The following is an 18,203-nucleotide window of genomic DNA, read 5'->3' as shown; positions in this document are numbered from 1 at the left end:
GAACCTTCTAGAAACGGGGGTGTCGGTTATGCGGGCTGTGAGGGGTCCCGTGCCGTTTTAGTGCGCCCCTCCGCCCTTTACGTTGCCTCAGCCTCGCAGCCGCCAGCCGCGTTGCTCAAGCCCCGTACAGGCGGCCTCGGCGGGCGCCTAAGATGGCGGAGCGGCGCTCGCTGATGCGGTCACAAGGCGGCGCCGCGCAGGGGGAAGGCCCCCCCCGGCCATGTCGGGCCTGCCGGCGGCGGTGAGGGGCTGGAGCGGCCTCACAGGTCAGAGATTTCCTCTCCACAGTGATTTGACAGACACGTTGCAGGGCGCTGCGGTGGGTGGGAGGGATGTGGGGTCTCAGGTGCGGTTGGATCCGAAGGGTACCGTTGTTTGGGAAATAAAGCAACAATTTGGAAAGCTTCCTATTGCCTTCACGGTATTGCTTTCATTAACGCCTGTTGTGTTATCCTGTGGTCAGGTACTTGGTAGTCCTCTCTGTAGGTAGAGTAAAATTGTGTCTCCTGGCCTGGATCTCCGGGCTGTTATTCTGTCAGTCTGTGCACAGCGAGTGCTGTATGCTGTGACTGTTGGTCATGCTGTGTAAGTAACCCCCAGCCCATGGTGTCACACCGCTCCCTCAGCAGCTCTCAGCCGAGTGGTGCTGCTGTTTGTGTGAGGCAGCTTCAGACCTGCTTATGAACCAACTCATGAAAAGTTGGTTATGTTTGTTCTCAGAACCCAAGACTATGTCAGCACAAACTGGTGTGTCAGGCAAAACAAAAGGCAAACAATTCTCTCTGTATCAGCCGTTAGGTCTGTTGCCACCTCCTTCAGCAATGACAGAAATCCAAAGTTGGTAAAGTTGTGACAACTGTGTTTAGTTTTAGCTTTTGTCTTACTGTGCGCTCCCACAGCTTCCAAGTGCAGTACACACATGTAATTCCTTTAAAGAATTGCCTATGTGGCTGTATGTGCTGTTTGTGGGTTTAGAAATGGGATACGCAGCCATGCTTCTGAGTAACTGTTTTCAGTCTGACTATATAACAAATTGAAAAGTGAGGCAGGTATTACCTTGTGATACAAGGTAAGTGAATGCTACGAGGGATAACGTCACCTGATTATGATTTTAAGGTTTTCTAACTCGAAAGCTCTTTTCCTTTGACGTGGTCCATTTCTTTTCCTCTAGCTTGCAAGTCATGTGTTCTCCGGAGATTCTCCATCCAGCCAGCCCAGCAGAAGAAGATTCCAAACCGATATTTGGGCCAGCCCAGCCCCTTCACACACCCGCACCTACTCAAACCAGGTTAGGTTTATGCTCAACATGATCCTGTCACTGGTGTATCTTTGTTTTCTCTTATTTTATGAGGACAGAATATTGTTCTGTTGCATCGTACGCATGTCTGTGATTTCATCTGTTTATGATTAGCTTAATTTGGCATGTAGGCTACTCCTAAAGTACTCTGAAAGAAACTCCTCCTATCTATTTCCCTGCGAACTACAACAGATACAAAGAGCACAATAACACTATTTGATAGAGCAAGTTTTCTCAAACACTATTTCTCAACATAATCACCACCATTAGTGATACAGTTTCACCAGCAATGAACAAGAGCCCACATGCTGTGCTTGTAAAACTGAGACGTGGCCTGTCTTCCACATCACTGTTACCAGTGCTGAAATGCACCATCCACCTCCACCTCACTGTGCTCACATTCACTATTGGTTCTCCATCAGCATTCAGCAAGCATCAATGAATGTCAATGTGTGCTATTTTTTCCACATGGAGGAGTTCAATAACACAACTTTGCTTTATGTACTCTTCCTTAGCAGATACTGTTTTGTCAGACTGACCCTTTGCTGCCCTCTGCAGCACAGCAACAAAATGTAACAGAATACTGGTGTGAAGGTTCAACCTGCCATACCACTGCTATCCACCTCTGGTGTCATGAGCCAACACAATAAAATAGGAGGAATTACTTTCATGGAACCACAAAATCTTAGGAGCTGGAAGGGGCCCCTGGAGATCATAAACTCCAACCCCCCTGCTAAAGTGGGTTCCCTAGAGTAAGTTGCAGACTACAAGTGGGTTTTGAACATCTCCAGGGGAGACTTCACATCTTCTCTGGGCTGTCTGTTCCAGTGCTCCATCACCCTCATAATAAAGAGTTTCTTCCTCATGTTTGTATGGAACTTCTGGTATTCTAATTTGTGACTGCTGACCCTTGTCCTGTTGCTGGACACCACTGAAAAGAGCCTGACCCCATCTATTTGACTTCCACCCTTTAGATATCTGTAAGCATTGATAAGATCCCCTCTCAGTCTTCTCAAGGCTGAACAGTCTCAGGGCTCTCAGCCTTTCTACAGAAATAATATGACATTGCTGAGCTGAAATGATTAATTTTAAAAGAAAATGACTTTAAAGATTGGAGGACTCCACACCTCACAGTTGGAAAGCAACTGAGGTTCCCATGTTCCACTCTATTGCAGTTTACTGGGCTGTTTGCAGCAGTTAGCTGACAGGAACACAGTGGAGCATAGGAAACATGCAGTATAATATTGCAGAATTGTGGGATCAGATTGCAGTGAAAGAGTTTCTGTATTCTATATCATTCTACACCTATAGATAAAGCAAGAAAATTTCTACAGCAAATACCAAGCTATAAAGTTTAATGTAAATGAAAAGCATTATTTCTTTAAATTCTTTTCTTGTCAGAGACAAACATGCTGGATAGAACTCCCCCCCCAACCCCCGGCCCTACTCATGCAAGAATCCATTTACAGTAAAAGTCAAATTTGCATTTTCTTTCCTATAATTGTCAATACCTTAAAGAGTAAAGAAAGAGTATGACGTTATAATTTAGCGGTATGAAAATGCAATCTAAATTAAATCCTGTGTTAATATAGGATATTAGCCAAAGCACTGAGAAGGCTTATGTCTTAGTCTATAGCATAGTTAAGGAATCTCATGCTCTTAAAAATATATACTTAGTTGTTGGTTGTTCTTTCAACTTCAGTCCACTTTTGGTGAGTTTCTTGATTGTTTCATTTCTTGTCCTTCATGACTGGTATGCAGACTTTCATCAAAGAAAACATTTGTTTAGAGCCGCGTGGAATATAATATTTAGCTTCAGAAAAATCCAGGTGTTGAATTATTGAGATCAGCTACATCTTCCTCAGGAAAGATTCCTTCTGTTAATCAGAGTGATACCAGCCTGTGGGTCGTGGTTTCCTTCTGCTTGGAATCCTGTGAGGAGAACCTCTGTGTTTCTGACTCCCTTCCCTGTATCTAGCTCTCAGTCTGCCTCTTAGGGTTCAGGACTAGTTACTTTATGAGTTGACTTAGTGTGTATTTGAACAGACATTCTAGCTTTACCTGATGAAATCAGTGCTCAGCATAAGGAGGTAATCTTTGGTTCAATGTCCAGATGCTATAAAAAAAGTCATGTTTTCAACAAAGTTTACTTTGCCTTGTCCCCTTTTTTCCTTATCTTTCTGAAGGTCACTCCTACCAAACTTCTGTTCACTGAATGCTTTGGACAATTGTCTGGTTCTACCAGGTTCTGTAATTTCTGCCTTTGCATAGAAATATATATCAGAAAATGTGTTTAAAACAAATTCCTCCTGTTTGCACAGTGCAGGAGCAGAGTAAGCAAGGATGTGCTGCAGGGGTGAGAGCTGAGATGTTGAAAGAGCAATGGAAAGGCTAGTGGGAGACTGCAACAAAGCCATGCATATGAAAGGCATCAGGAAGCAAGCAGGAATCCAGCATGTAATTAGTAAAATATCACGAGGGCCTTGAATTATTTTGATCTGATTTGTTTTTTTGGTCATAGGGGAAGTAACCCCAGGATTGTCACAGGTGGAATATTCTCTTCGCCGGCACAAACTGATGACATTGATCCAGAAGGAAGCCCAAGGCTGGGAAGGATTGGACCACACGGTGATTCTGCTATCCAACCCCATGTACTACATGAGCAATGACATCCCCTATGTTTTCCACCAGGACACGAACTTCCTGTATCTCTGTGGGTTCCAGGAGCCTGACAGCATCCTGGTGCTGCAGAGCTTACCTGGCAAAGCACTTCCCTCTCACAAGGCCATACTTTTTGTGCCCCGGAGAGATCCGAGCCGAGAGCTGTGGGATGGGCCCAGGTCAGGCACAGATGGGGCCATTGCTCTTACAGGAGTAGATGAAGCGTACACTATTGAGGAGTTCAGGCACTTGGTGGCCAAGCTGAAAGGTAACAAAAACAAACGGGGGATGAGGTGAAGAGTGGGTCGTGGGGTCTGAATGGTACGTCTTTACGGTTCTGGGAAGAAACTGTAATAAGTAGGTATAGGCTTCTCCCTTAAATGCCTAATCTGTGAGCCTGTATTGGTGACAGAAGCAAAGAGGGTCTCACAAAGTCACAGAATCACCAAGGTTGGAAAAGACCTGCAAGATCATCCAGTCCAACAATCCACCCATCACCTATAGCTCTCACTAAACCATGTCCCTCAACACAATGTCCAAATGTTCCTTAAACACCTCCAGGATCGGTGACTCCACTACCTCCCTGACAGCCCATTCCACTGCCTGACCACTCTTGCAGAGTAGTATTTCCTAACATCCAACCTGAGCCTCCTCTGGTGCAGCTTGAAGCCATTTTCTCTAGTCCTATTGCCAGTTACACAAGAGAAGAGGCCGACCCCCAGCTCACAACAACCTTCCTTCAGGTAGTTATAGAGAGCAATAAGGTCTCCCCTGAGCCTCCTCTTCTTCAGACTGAACAATCCCAGCTCCTTCAGCTGCTCATGTAAGAGCTTTAAAATACTCTCATTAGAAGTAATCTATCCTTGTTGGATGACTGTAGAAAAGATGCAGGATCTTAGTTTAGGCATCTAAGGCTAACTAACATGAATTCCCACCTTCTGTCCCACATGGTCTCAGTAACGATGTTTGTAAACCGAGAGGCGGTCAGTGCAAGTAAGAGGCTTGTTCTGATGCTCCTGCCTATTCTGTGTTCAGTGTATTCACAGAAAATTTTAGTTAGGCTGACAACTTTAATATCCATATATTTTCTTTGGAAGTCCAGTGAGATGATGTAGAAGTGCTTCTCTCATGGGGGTTGTGCCTCTCCTCTGTGACCTGAGTTTTTTGGGTACGTATGTGAACACTGATGGGCACATCTCTGAGAAGTAAGGAACAATATAAACAAGAGAGCACGTATTACTGTTTTAGGCATATCTTTTTGTTTATAAGGCCAGAACCACTCTGAAGCACTGGAAACTTGAAGGAATTTATTCATAATAAATGTGAATATTTCATAACTTGAAAAATGATCCATCAAGGGAGTTTGTTAGTTCCCTCACCTTTGTTCCCGTTTAAAACATTCCTATGGGGAAACAGGCGCTAATTCTGATGTTCTAAATAGATTTTCACATAGGTAAATATGTTTGTCCTCAGTAAGTTAATCTCCTCTAAATCGCTGAAATAAGCAGTTGCTCACCAAAGATATTCCAAAGCATGGTCAATATGTAATGGATAAATGAGAGAATGATTCAAAACATGTCCCACTGCAGTGACTTGCTTGCCTATGCAACTGCAACCCTGATACACGAGCTACATTTATCTGTGCAAGATCAGTGATGATCAGAAAATCCAATATTTGCATACAAATGGGGATTTGTCAAATCTACATGTTATGCACTGCTAATTTTCTGGATTTTTAAGGGATCTCTAGTGTTATCTGATAGAAATTCATGACCTGTAAATACAGATTCAGAGAAAATTACCAGTGCAGCAACATGTCTAGCTTAGGAGGGGTGATTTTGTACAGTATGAGGAGGGAATATCTGAACTTACCTTCATCTGCATCAACATTTGTTTTGTATTCCAGGTGAGTCAAACAAGGTGTGGTATGATATGACTAAACCAGTGCATAAAGAACTGCACTCTGACTATATGCAGCCCCTGGTTGAGATAAAAGCTCGGAGCAAAAATCACATCCAAGGCATCCGGCATCTAGTGCAAAACCTTCGGCTGATCAAATCTCCTGCGGAGATTGAAAGGATGAAGATAGCTGGACGAGTGACATCGGAGGTGCGCAGTTGTGTACTCTCAGAAAGAACCAGTGCATTCCTTTAAACAAGAAAGCGGAGAGGGTGTTACAGCATGAGTTAGGCTGGAAGGATAAGATCTAATCTTAGTTACTGAACTGCTGTTTCTCAGCTATTGGCTGGGCTCAGCTCCCCCCATTTCACAAAGAAACACAGGAAAACAGCATGTACCACGAGCTTCTCTCAAGGGAACTTCAGCCAAGATGATCCAGAAGGTGTTAGACTTTGTTTTAAAGCTGTGTTTATTCAGGAACAGCAGTGCCCCTTATACTGTCTCCCCAACATCTACTCTCCTTCCCTGAGCTATTTTCTTCTCCATTTGTTCCATTGTTTTCAAGGAAACAGCGAATTTTAGGCATTCCCCAAAAGACAGCAGGTAACAGCAGGTCCTTTACTAACTGAAAGGTCCTTCTTCTTCTTTTATAGGCTTTCATAGAGACAATGTTTGCCAGAAAATCTCCAGTGGATGAAGCCTTTCTGTATGCAAAGGTGAGTGTGTTATTGTTGGAGGTGGGATGGAAGGGTTAAATGCTTCTTACCCTTCCAGGAAACTAGGAATGTCAGATCTCCCAATAATGAAAGAGAAATACATATTTTTCTGCCCCTATGGATATTTATCTTGTACCTGGTAGCCATACTAGTGCTGTTGCTCTCATGCATGGACGGGCTCCAAAGTTCAGTGCTCCTACACTGAGGATAAAATATTCTTCCTGGAGGTCTTTTGTTCATTGTTGTTATTTCCAAGAGTCAATAAAGATAGAGTCAAAGCTCCACAAATGGTTGTTGTGGATTTAAAGGCATTGAAAAAAAGGTAGGAGATTGATAAAATTAACAGAAAATAAGCTTCTTCTCTAGTCCGGCTTTGAAGATGCTGATCTGATTCTTCAAAGCACCTTGAGTGTTGTGGCAGGATACAAACTAATCCCATCAGTGATGGTCAGAAGCTACTACATGAAGGTTCAGTTAAAGAAATACACTGTGTGACGGAAGTTTCAGTGTGGGAGAAGAAGCAAAGGAAAGCCATGAGGAGAAAGAATTGGGAGGTCTAAAGAAAATAAGAGATAAAGGGGGAGACAAAATATAACAGTTAAGTCCAGAAAAGCTATAAAAGAGAGGGTTGGCTACATCTGTGTTTGAGTAAATGTGTCTCATGGACAAGAGTCCAAAGTGTGCCTTATCTAAGCAGACTGATAGCTCTGGAGACACACTAGCCCAGTAAATGAAAAATCCTGAGTTTGAACATAAGCTTTCAGTCAAGGAATCTTTACCATTTCCACCCACAATAAGTATGAATTCTGGGACGTTTGGATTTTCCTCTTCTTACTAAACGTGCAGAGAGATTATATCTTCAGTAAAGATAATTCACTGTAGATGATAAATCATACAACAAATATGATAACTGAGAAAAGAAATAAGTTACTTTTATGTTTTAGTTATCTGCTTGTTGCTTAGTACAGGGCTGTAGGTCTCAAGAAATTACTTCCTTTAAGGTGTGTAATTTTGTTACCTGTGTAAATCAAATGCAGTTTGTTTTCTACTATCCATTTTACAAACTATCACCAAGGCAATGAGGGAGTTAAAAAAAACAAAACCACAAAACAAGTCTTGGCGCTTTGTGGGAGAATTAGAAGGAAGCAAGTTTTCATTTATTGAAGGAGCTCTTCCTAACCAGGTGGTTGTTTGGTATGACTCTGGGAGAGCATTTTGGTGAAGGCTCTGACTTGTATACAAAAGAATTTCACCTTTCATGTCTGAAGAAGGGGATATCTAATTCATGTATAACTTGTTAGCAGCTGTAGTGTTTGCTTTTGTGGAACTTCTGCAGCTTTTGCAATAAAGTGTGAGGAATTCTTTAACAGTATTTTCCCCACCTTTACTGAAGGTCTAAATTTATCTACCACTGATGTCTTTTTTTACCATATTTTCCTACAAAACCAGTTAAACAAAACTGGAGACATAGTTATCATTGTATTCTATAAAACAATTTTATTGTACAAAATGAAAGTATATATAAGACCATTTTGTAAAGCCTGCTTCTCTTGACTCTAGCCTCTCACTGCATCAGCTTACCATAGCTGTCTTGAAGCAATGTAGACACCTGCCTGCACATTTGGTGAGGAATTTTGTGAGGAAATACAGTGAGATGCGTGTTTGAGTTTTATCAGGAGGATTTGACCCTTCATTCTGACATAGATGGGCCTGTGCTGACATGGCACTGAGACACACATCTAACTTGTAAAGAAAATCATTTTAATTTCAGTGTATTTTACAGCTCAATTTTCCACTCCACATCAGGATCTTAAACCTTCTTCACTACATGTAGGCATTCTAGAATATTCTGTCCCATATGGATTTGCTAGTTACAGAAAAGACAAGCTAGTAGTATACTGAGAATATAGAGGAGCTTTGTAAACAAGTTTATTCTTTTCATCTGCTACACCACTGAAGGATGATAAAGCTCTTGAATTAATTTTGTGGGATTTTTTTTGCTCTGACATTGAGGTAGTGCATGTTTTATATAATTTTTATTCAATACAGCTCTGAATACACTAAGCATCAAAACACAGCTGTTGTCATCATGGATAATTTGCAAATTTGTACAGCAATTAACAGTGAAACATTAAGTAAGAACAAATCCTCACCTGGATTTATGACAGCGTAACGAATTTCTGGTACTCTATGCTTGCACCAGGGAAAGTTTCCCTGAGATTGTGTGTAGGCTTAAAATGCTCTCTTGAAAAATGGATAGCTCCATTTTATTTCCTCCAGTGCTCTGGAAAACCTGCCAGGCTGCTTCCGTGTGATGAAGTCACTTCACAGTTTCACTTTGTGTTGTACAAATTAAAAAAAGACCTGAAGGACATGATTCATAATAGCTCCAGGGCAGTTAATCACCGGGATCAGCACTAACAGTCTCCTCCTCTTTGAATTGGTATTCCAGTTTGAATTTGAGTGCCGAGCTCGTGGTGCTGACATCTTGGCCTACCCCCCTGTTGTTGCTGGTGGCAATAGATCAAACACTTTGCACTATGTGAAGAACAATCAGCTCATTAAGGTAAACCATATGCTGTCCAGTTACTTGAAATGTATTTATGTGACACGCTGTCCCCATGTGCGTCTCCTTGCTGATCTGTGTTGGCTGAAGAGATCAAAACACTTCAATGTTTTCAAGTTAGCAGGGGAAAGGGATTCTCTCCTGGTAAACTTTACTGTCAATGATTGATAGATTAATTTTATTCCTTCTGGTCTCTTTCTCTCCTCTTTGCACTTGCTGCTGTATTTTCTGTAAGGTGGAAAGGCTTGGAAACAAGCTTGTAAATATTTAATTTAGCGAGGATGCCTGCTCCACACCACATTTCAGTGGTGCAGTACTGAGTGAATTGCTGCCCTCACAAATGAGAGGGACAGCTGTGCCAGACAGAGTAAAAGCACTGTGGAATCCTTCTGCTGTCACTTGCACTGCTTGACCCTGCTTTGCAACCAAAGGTTCAGTAATGCATCCCTTCTCTGGCTAAGCTGAAATGCATTTCAGACACCATGTAGGTCAGTAAAGCAGGGAAGGAGAACAAAAAGGGAAAGGGCAAGCGTTAAACACTGAGAGAGACTAATTAGATAGTTGTAGGTAAATTAATGTATTAATGAATATATTTTGATTATTCATACTATTGAATTGAACCCTCCACAGTTTTCCTGATAAAATGTCTTTAGATTCAGGTAAGTATTCTGAGGAGCACTATTACCCCTCTGCTGTATTTAGTATTTTCAGTGGAGCATATTTATGTTCCACATTAATGCAGGATGAAACTTTTCATGCCAGCATTGTGTTTTTTTTCTTGAAGCTGGCATACAAGCAGACCTTGAAATGATCTGTAGAGACACATGTACAAAAGATATGACAGACTGTTTTTGGCAGAAATAAACCTCTTTTGTTGTTCTGTCATCCAAGGTCAGGCATGCATGCGTAACTTCAGTTGCTTCTGTTAAAGTTGATCTGTTAAGCAACTGTCACTTGTTTTTTTTTTCTAAACTAGTAAGTAGGAGGTTAAACGCACAAACTTGACTTTTCCTTCATGAGCTGCCTCTTATACATCTTGTTGCCAAATAGGCTAACGAGGTATCTAAGTTAGAAGGTGTCTGAAGGCTGCATATGGGCAGGCATGGACTTTCTATCACTCAGTGGACTCAGCTTTAGAGGAAGAGGACAAGATCCTTGACATAACAAGGCACTGAATAGTCAAACCACAGGCTGAATTTCTTCAGCCACTTGATTATTACTTAGTCTGTTTAATTGCTTGGAAGAGGACAGGTACTGTAATTTCATATTTCACTTAAATAATTGAACCAGCTATTTTGAAAAAGTTTTAAATAGGGTTTAAATGGAAAGTGGTAGTGAGACCATCTCACTTCTAGTTCACATATGGTGTGTGTGTGACACATATCGATAGTAGCCACCAATGGAAGTACTGCTAGCATTATTCTTTTTTTCATTAATATGCTAGAGTTATTCTTTGTCATGCCACATCAAGGCTGCTAGCACAGTCACTGACCTGTAGAATGAATCTATAAAAGTCTCTATACAAAGTAACCGTGGAAGGAAGGTAAATCCACAGATAATTAAATCCAAAGTTTTCATAGATCTGATCACTCTTATTTGTTTCTCATCCCTTTAAAAAGGAGGAAAAGCAAGGCAGTGGGTTTGTTCTTGGACCTTAGTCTTTTTTGCATTGCTTTTTGGAAGATGTGCAGTCAGCAATTTGATTGACATAGGACAGTTTTGCTGAATTGATTTGGAGGTTTGTATCTTCAGAAGTCTGTTTTTCATCAGCAGATAAATTCAGAAGTCTATCTCAGAGCAGTCAAGAGAAGAAGAAAGATGGTACAAATTATTAAACAACAATTTTACAGCAGTGATGCACTATCACAGAAGTTATTTTGCTGAGTCTTATGACAAGGCTAATATTTTTACTCGTTAATGATCTTGTGGGTAGCTCAAAAAACTTTTTTCCCCTTGCAAAACCTTTCTGTCTCAGTCACAAGCAGAGAACTACTGGTCAGCTGTATATTTGGCTGGAATAGGATTTGCAGTGTCAATGGGGCTTACATCTGAGAGCATGGTATAGTTCATGAGAATGTCTCTTTTACTCCAAAGTGTTTGACATCAGTGCATTAGAGTTCAGACTATAGATAAGCCTAATGGTGAGAGACTTGCAGAGAAGCAATCCAACTGCAGTAGCCTACTTATAAGTAATAGCAGCTGGGTGTTGTTCTGCAAAAGGAGTTCAGATCTCTGTAGCTGCTTTGCAGAAATCACTGCATCATCTCCTTTCCTACTCTCTGAGAAATCAGTTCACTTAATAGCCACTGATCCACAGGGTTTGTTTTCCTGTTGTTCTCAGGATGGTGAACTGGTCTTGCTAGATGGCGGATGTGAGTCCTCCTGCTATGTAAGCGACATCACACGAACCTGGCCCATCAATGGAAGGTATGTTATGTCAAGGCTGTTTTGAAGGAGTGTGAGAAGCTCTTAAATAATGCACAGTTTGAGTCTATGTGTGCAATCTGTGACAATAGCTCAAATATGTCCCTTTCTGTAGTTCTTCAGGGTAATGAAATTATATAAACAAATGTTTCAGTGTGAAAAGCTGTATTTCCCACTGCTTCATTATTTATTGCTGTTTTCAGGTATTATTATATGTTTAAAGTGAAGAGATGGCTTTTGGGCATTCAGCTGTTCCTTATTCAGAGTAATGGAATAGGAGTTTATCTGACCAATACATGGCTGGTGCGGTGTCCCTGTGCTTGTGTGTTTGACTCCTGCATGTTGGGCTTGAGTGTGTTCTTTCTCCAGCAATAGTGTTGCCTTGGGGTTGGGAAGTCAAGTAGAAACCCTGCTTCTACCCAGTGCGTTGAAGGGCATGTTTCAGAGATACCTTGTCTGGCATTTCCTATAAGGAGACAGTTGCTTTCCTTTCTGACTTTCCTTTCTCCAGCACTGAACCAAATCTGTCTCTAAAACAGCTTCTGGGGTGAGGACTTAATTGTGAGAAATGTGCTTTGTTCCTTTTCGCGATGATTTTCAGGTTTACCAAACCTCAAGCAGAACTGTACCAGGCTGTCCTGGATATCCAGAAATCCTGCCTGAGCCTCTGCTCCCCAGGTGTGAGTCTAGAAAATATCTACAGCCTCATGCTGAGCCTTGTTGGACAGAAGCTGAAAGACTTGGGGATCCTAAAGAGCAGCATTACTGATAGCCACTTCTTCAAGGTACCTACAGTTCTTTCTTAATCCAGCTTCACTTCTATGTTAGTGGCTTTAGTTTAGAACAGGAATATGCTTTTGAAGTGAATCTTTTAACTATCCCTACTTAATGTGCTTTAACCCGTGTTGTGGGCTGGTCTCAGTGCTGAACTGGATTTCTTTCAGGTGAGGCTGAACTTGAAGATCTGTTTCAACCCCTAATGGGTGTTCAGTGCACAATTTGGTCTAAAATAACATCCAGGGCTTACACATGCATAGTGAGGATACTGTCCCCCTGACACTTGCTGTTTCCCTCTGCAAATCCATTCCCACTGGTCCACACTACTTACTAATGTCAGTGTAGCGTTCAAATACAAATAATCCGAAGAGACCTAGGGAAGCATTGGCACTGATACAGAAGGCTGTGTGCATGGTCAACTGCAGGTATTTAGTCAGAGTTTTGAGATTTGTTTAAAATAACATTAATCTGCACTGCCACCAAAAAGTGCAGCCCAATTTCTCAGTGTTTCCACTCGCTGCCTCTTCTGTACCTCTTTGTGTCACTGCTGGGATTCAAAGAATTATCCAGGGGAAACAGTGGGGAACTGTGCTGCCTTGGAGCTAAACCTGCAGGTAAAATAGGATTGTTTTGCCACTAGAAAAGTTTTCTAGTCCCACTCACTACACATCTGCATGATTGCCGATGCCAGTACCAAAAAGGTGACTGGGACCAGGCGGCAGAACTACCCCTTTGGCAGCAGTGCAAACTTCTGCCAGATGTAATTGTCCTACAGCATCAGAACGGTAACAGCTCAAGTTCTCGCCTCCGAATGGAGGCGGTCATGCCAATTTCTCTCGGCAGGTGGCAGCACAGGCAGATGAGAATAACATCTGCAGCTCAGTCCTCGGGGAATGTGAGGAGCTGGGGGACTGAGGAGGTATTAGCTCTGATTCCTGCTGATGGGAGCTCCTCCCTGGAGGGAGGAGATTAGGATGGTGCAGGGGGAGGTGGTAACAGTGCCCAGTAGAGCTGGGTTAGAATCCTGCTGTAGCTGCTGAATGAAATTGGCTTCTTTTCTTTTATGCATAGGTGACTGCTTCACCACATCACAAAGTAGCTGTGCTGGCTGCTGCCACTTGTTGGGGTCTGCTGATAGGAGCAACATGGGGTGGGGGTGTTTAAGAGATGGGGAGGGTTGGGGCAGCAAAGGTCAGTGAGATAAAAACTGAAGTCTTGCCTGTCATGCTAAGGTGTGGATGTGCTTAAGCTCATGCTTGAGTGGAAATACTCAGAACAGGCAGCTGGTTCTGTTAGGTTTTAAGGGCCCTTCAGTTCTGGTAAATTGAGGGCCGAGAGACAAGCAGGTAACTAAGCACAGCACAGAACTGCTGTCTGTCTTCTTTCCATCTCCTGCATTTGAACAACAGATTGGCTGTGTTTAAATACCTCCGTAATACTTGCTTTGTTTTCCATCAGGCTGTTCGAAGGTACTGTCCACATCACGTGGGCCATTACTTGGGCATGGATGTTCATGATACCCCAGATATATCCCGGTCTGTCCCGCTCCAGCCAGGCATGGTGATAACCATTGAACCAGGTAAAAAGATACAGTCAGTGGTGGACAAAATCATGTGACACCAAGGATGTATTGCTTTGAGTAGTTAGTTGGTTCTTCTGACCAAAGCATTCAGGTCCTTTCCTGTTGAACTTGAAAATAATTGAAATGTTAGAAAACCTTATCTTACACCCCTCCCAAAAATATTAGAATATTTGAAAATTGCATTTCCATCTCAAATACAGCCAACGTGTGGGCATGAATTCTCAGAAAGTGTCTGTGCTGCAAGAGACAGAATAATTTAGAACTTAAGACCGCTGGCATTTGATCCTCAGCATCACAGGTCAGTTGCAGTGCAGAGAGGTAGGGTACATTCTTATGTGCTGTGGTCTGTGTTACTGTAACTAAACTGCTACCAGTCACTTGTAGTGTAAGTCCCTCTTGAGCCTTGCAGCCCACAATTACAAGCGTTCACAACTTATCTTTGCAAATGAGGCATTTCACAATGAGTCTTTATTTCCGCTCGTCACTTGATTTGGAGCTGTCAGATGAAAACTTATATTTAATGCTTGGCTCTTCTCTCTTTTTATTCAGAACACTGTTAAAATCATCACTGTGAACATCGTATTGAGAGCAAGAAGTGCCAAAGGACCAGCTGTAATTGTGGAAGTTTTTATTGACATGCTGGTGTCTGTAGGCACTGTCAGATACTTCCCCTTCTTTTTTTTACCAGCTGCTGCAACTGAGGGGAAAGAGAACAGTTACCCTTACTAAACTTGTTCAAGGTCAAATTCTTCTTATACTGCTGAAAATCTAACCCTGTTCTTATGGTGATGCAGTGAGGGAAAGGTGTTTTGGAGGGTGTGGCATGTTTTAATTCCCTCCCTTCTTTCAGGACTTTATATTCCTGAAGATGATGCGAATGCCCCAGAGAGATTTCGTGGCATTGGTGTGCGCATCGAGGATGATGTTGTGATAGGAGATGATTCGCCTCTCATCTTGTCTGTTGACTGTCCTAAGGAGATCTACGATATCGAGCAGATCTGTGGTCGCAGCTCATGATGCCCCTCCTCTGCCTCTTGCATCCTCCCAAGGAGACGCATGCCTCCAGGGATGCAGATCCCTGTAACTGACAGCGGTTGTCAAGTGATGGAGAGTATGATCAGTTGATGGCTGTTTCCAAAACCAAAGTTGGGAAGTGGAATGCAAAAGACTCTGGCACAGAGTACTGAAAAGCAAAGCAAACTTTTCTATGTGTATTTTCCTTCTGATTTGATTAGTGCTGATGTTGAGCTGTTGCAGAACATGGAGGTGGGTTCATCCCTGCGTTGTGTGGGTCCATCTGTTCTGATGCCCTTGGAAAGATGGACTTTGTGTGTGAATGCTGCCAGTAGCAGAGCTCCTGTCTGGTTCCTCTACAGATGCAGTAGTGCAACTGCTGAGACCACAGTCCTGTTGTTTACCCTTTTGCAGTAGTATCACAATAGTCAGAATTTTAAAGTGAAATTCCGAAAAATGCTGCTTTTGGACAATAAAGTTGTTTCAAACATCTTTGACTTTAGAGCCCTGGGAGGAGAGGTTTTGGTAGTCAGAAGATGGGTTTGGTTGGGAGGTAGCCTGAAGCCTGTGCAGAGTGCTTTTATTATTTTAAGAATATATTTGGGTTTGGTTCAAGCAGATGCAAAATAAGCCATCAGCAGAGGAAAACACCTCATCTAGTCTTTCAGCTTATTGAAAAGTTTGAGTAGAGAGTACTAATGGGACTCCGGAGGTTGTTCATTCTTGTCTTCCACATTTCTTCTTTTTATCACAAATCTCCATTCAAGGCTCTTGTTCTGAGCCTGCCACTGCCCTGTGAAGCCAGTACTATGTTGGCTGTGCTGGGCTCCACTGGCAAGATGCTGGTTGTCAGCTGGATGTGACATGGTCAGTTCTGGGACAGTCACAGCATCTTTCCGGTTTATGCTGTCAGCAACTTCAGCAGTGCATTTTTGAAGAAAGCAGCAGTTTTATACCACTCCTTTGAAATAATTTTCCTTTTCAGAACACTGAGGGCAAGAGCACTGCTGGGTTTTAGGTTTTGCCAAATGCCAATGAACGCTTTGTGATATTTTTTAGGCAGCTGCAAATGTGATTTATGAGGAGTAAAGAGAAAACTTTCTGTCAGCAACAGCGTACCACCCGAACCATTGTGATGCCATCGTAAACATACCTATTTGAGGCAAACATGCTGTGTGTTTCCTAAAGATATTTTGACAGTCAACTTTTTAACATCTGCAAAATGTCTCTAATAATATATCTCCTGTTACATACATTGGCTTGTTCTTTGTATCATCTTTTTTTTCCTTTCTAATTGCAGCTTTAGGTATTTTTCCTCTCCACTTTTAAAAATTCTCTTACTCTATCCTCTTGTCTTCATGCTCCATAATATCACAGTTTCCTTAAACCTGCTTTTCTCCTTAATGTATGTCATTCCCTCTTCCCCATATGCCCCAGCTCCCCACAGTAGATGTAGGCAGTGGTAGTCAGGGTTCCTGAGTTTGACTTCTGGTTCTGTTGCTGTGTAACCTACAGCAATTTGGTTTTAATCCCCCTTTCTTTATTTTTCTGTGTTACATTTGACTTAGTGAAGGCCAGGCAGTGTCATGCATTTCCCATTGCTTTTAATGGAAGCGGGGTGTAACTACCAAGGTGCGAACTTGGCACTTGAAAGGCAGCCAAGACATGCTGTAAGTTTGTTTTTTAAATGAGATAAAAAAATGAATGCTTTCACAAAGTTTAATGTATCAAGTTTCACCTAGAAGAGAAAACCTACTAATCTCTGATGGTAGTTATTGTTAGATATTCGTGCATCACAGTGTAAACTGTTGTATGGGGGGTGTTGTCAAGTGTGGACACGCAGAACTGATGGTTACTTTTGATGTCCTTCCAGTCTAACGCATTTATTTTTCCAATTGCACCTGCTAGAGCCATACCAGCTGGGAGATGTCTTGGATTTTGGAACTGTAAGTAGCTGAAAAGACGTGTGCCTGCTGATGACCACATCTGCACGTGTGCTTAGTTGCAGAGTCAACAGACGTACTGTAAATAAGTCCTTGGAATACATATTAAAAAGTTATTTTTAAAATAATGCATTTTCTAGAAGGTCATTTATTGAGCCATCAATTTGCATGGCTATTAAACTGATTTGAAAGCTTCAGAAAGCATTATTCTTCAGAGAGATTTATAAATTATCTGTAATCTGTCTTGGACTTCAAGTAACACTGTCAAATATAGACAAACACTGATTTCTGTCTTTCAGGAAAATCCCGCAACTTGCAAACACCAATTGAACTTAGGACTGTTGAAGAATGTTTGTCAGTAAAGAAGTGTTTGTGGCTCAGCTGGGTGGGCAGTACTGGATCAGCCAGGACTGACTGCTGTGCGCTGCCACGCAAAGTGTCCAATTCAGGCTGTGAGTTGCTCCATATTCTATAAATCTTCCAGAGTTTCTAGCCATTTCTTCAGCATAAACTACTGCAAATGTTTTGAATCTGTTGCTCCATGAGAGCATGTTCCATAGAATGTATTACATTTGAGTGTTGCCAGCCTAAATTTTTGAGGGCTTTCTCTCAGTTGCTGCAGAAGTAGATAATCAGAGTCTCAGCTGGTACGTATACATGTGCCACTGCATCTCCTGAATACAACCAAATCTGTGAACGTTTTACACATCACTCATAGGAATCCAGTACAAAGAATCCCTTCTCCGACTGCACGTAACAATGACGTACTCCCTAATCTCCAGTCGTATCCTGCCTGATTTATTGCCTTGAAGAGATTCTTCACTCCAACCACTTGGGTGCAGGAGCAGCTCAGTGGCAGCACCACTCGTCATCTGCTGGATGAGAGTGAATCCATTTCCAGATCCTCACTGCAGGATCCACTTCTTTCACTGGCTCGTAGGAGCTTGGATATGCGTAACCCTAAGGCACATTTTGTTGGACTTCTTGATTCACCAGAAACTCGGGTATAATCAAGACATGTTAGGGAGGGATTTTTTTGGAACTAAGCCACAGGTCTTAAAGGAATCAGAGAATGAGATGGAAATTTCATTTCAGTCAGCCATCCCTATGAAGAAGCTTCTTGGCTTATAGTTAAAGTCCTTGGAGACTCTTCTCCATTTTCCCATTTCATACTGCACCAGTGACCTGCTCTGCTTTGCAGAGAACTGGTTGGTAATAAAGTCCCACTGTTAACAGCCTGAGCAGAGGTGTTAATGTGTGGATATGCTTCTGTCATCAAAATGGAAATAAATTTGGCATTCAGCACAATTTGCCACTCAATCTC

At 42.2% G+C, this 18,203-nt stretch overlaps 1 protein-coding gene across 1 annotated transcript; it reads left to right on the top strand.

Annotated features, from left to right (window-relative positions):
* The first annotated feature begins 8 nt into the window (after positions 1-8).
* On the top strand, positions 9-17,007 carry XPNPEP3 (X-prolyl aminopeptidase 3). Its single transcript, XM_015860714.2, has 10 exons — positions 9-266; positions 1,172-1,288; positions 3,819-4,226; positions 5,865-6,067; positions 6,511-6,573; positions 9,026-9,139; positions 11,481-11,566; positions 12,165-12,348; positions 13,799-13,919; positions 14,773-17,007. Exons 1-10 carry the CDS (start codon positions 221-223, stop codon positions 14,937-14,939), a joined length of 1,509 nt encoding a protein of 502 aa, XP_015716200.1. The 5' UTR covers positions 9-220; the 3' UTR covers positions 14,940-17,007.
* Positions 17,008-18,203: the final 1,196 nt, after the last annotated feature.

Source organism: Coturnix japonica, chromosome 1 (assembly GCF_001577835.2).
Source record: "Coturnix japonica isolate 7356 chromosome 1, Coturnix japonica 2.1, whole genome shotgun sequence".
Lineage (NCBI taxonomy): Eukaryota > Metazoa > Chordata > Aves > Galliformes > Phasianidae > Coturnix > Coturnix japonica.
This window is presented reverse-complemented; position numbering and strand designations above follow the sequence as displayed.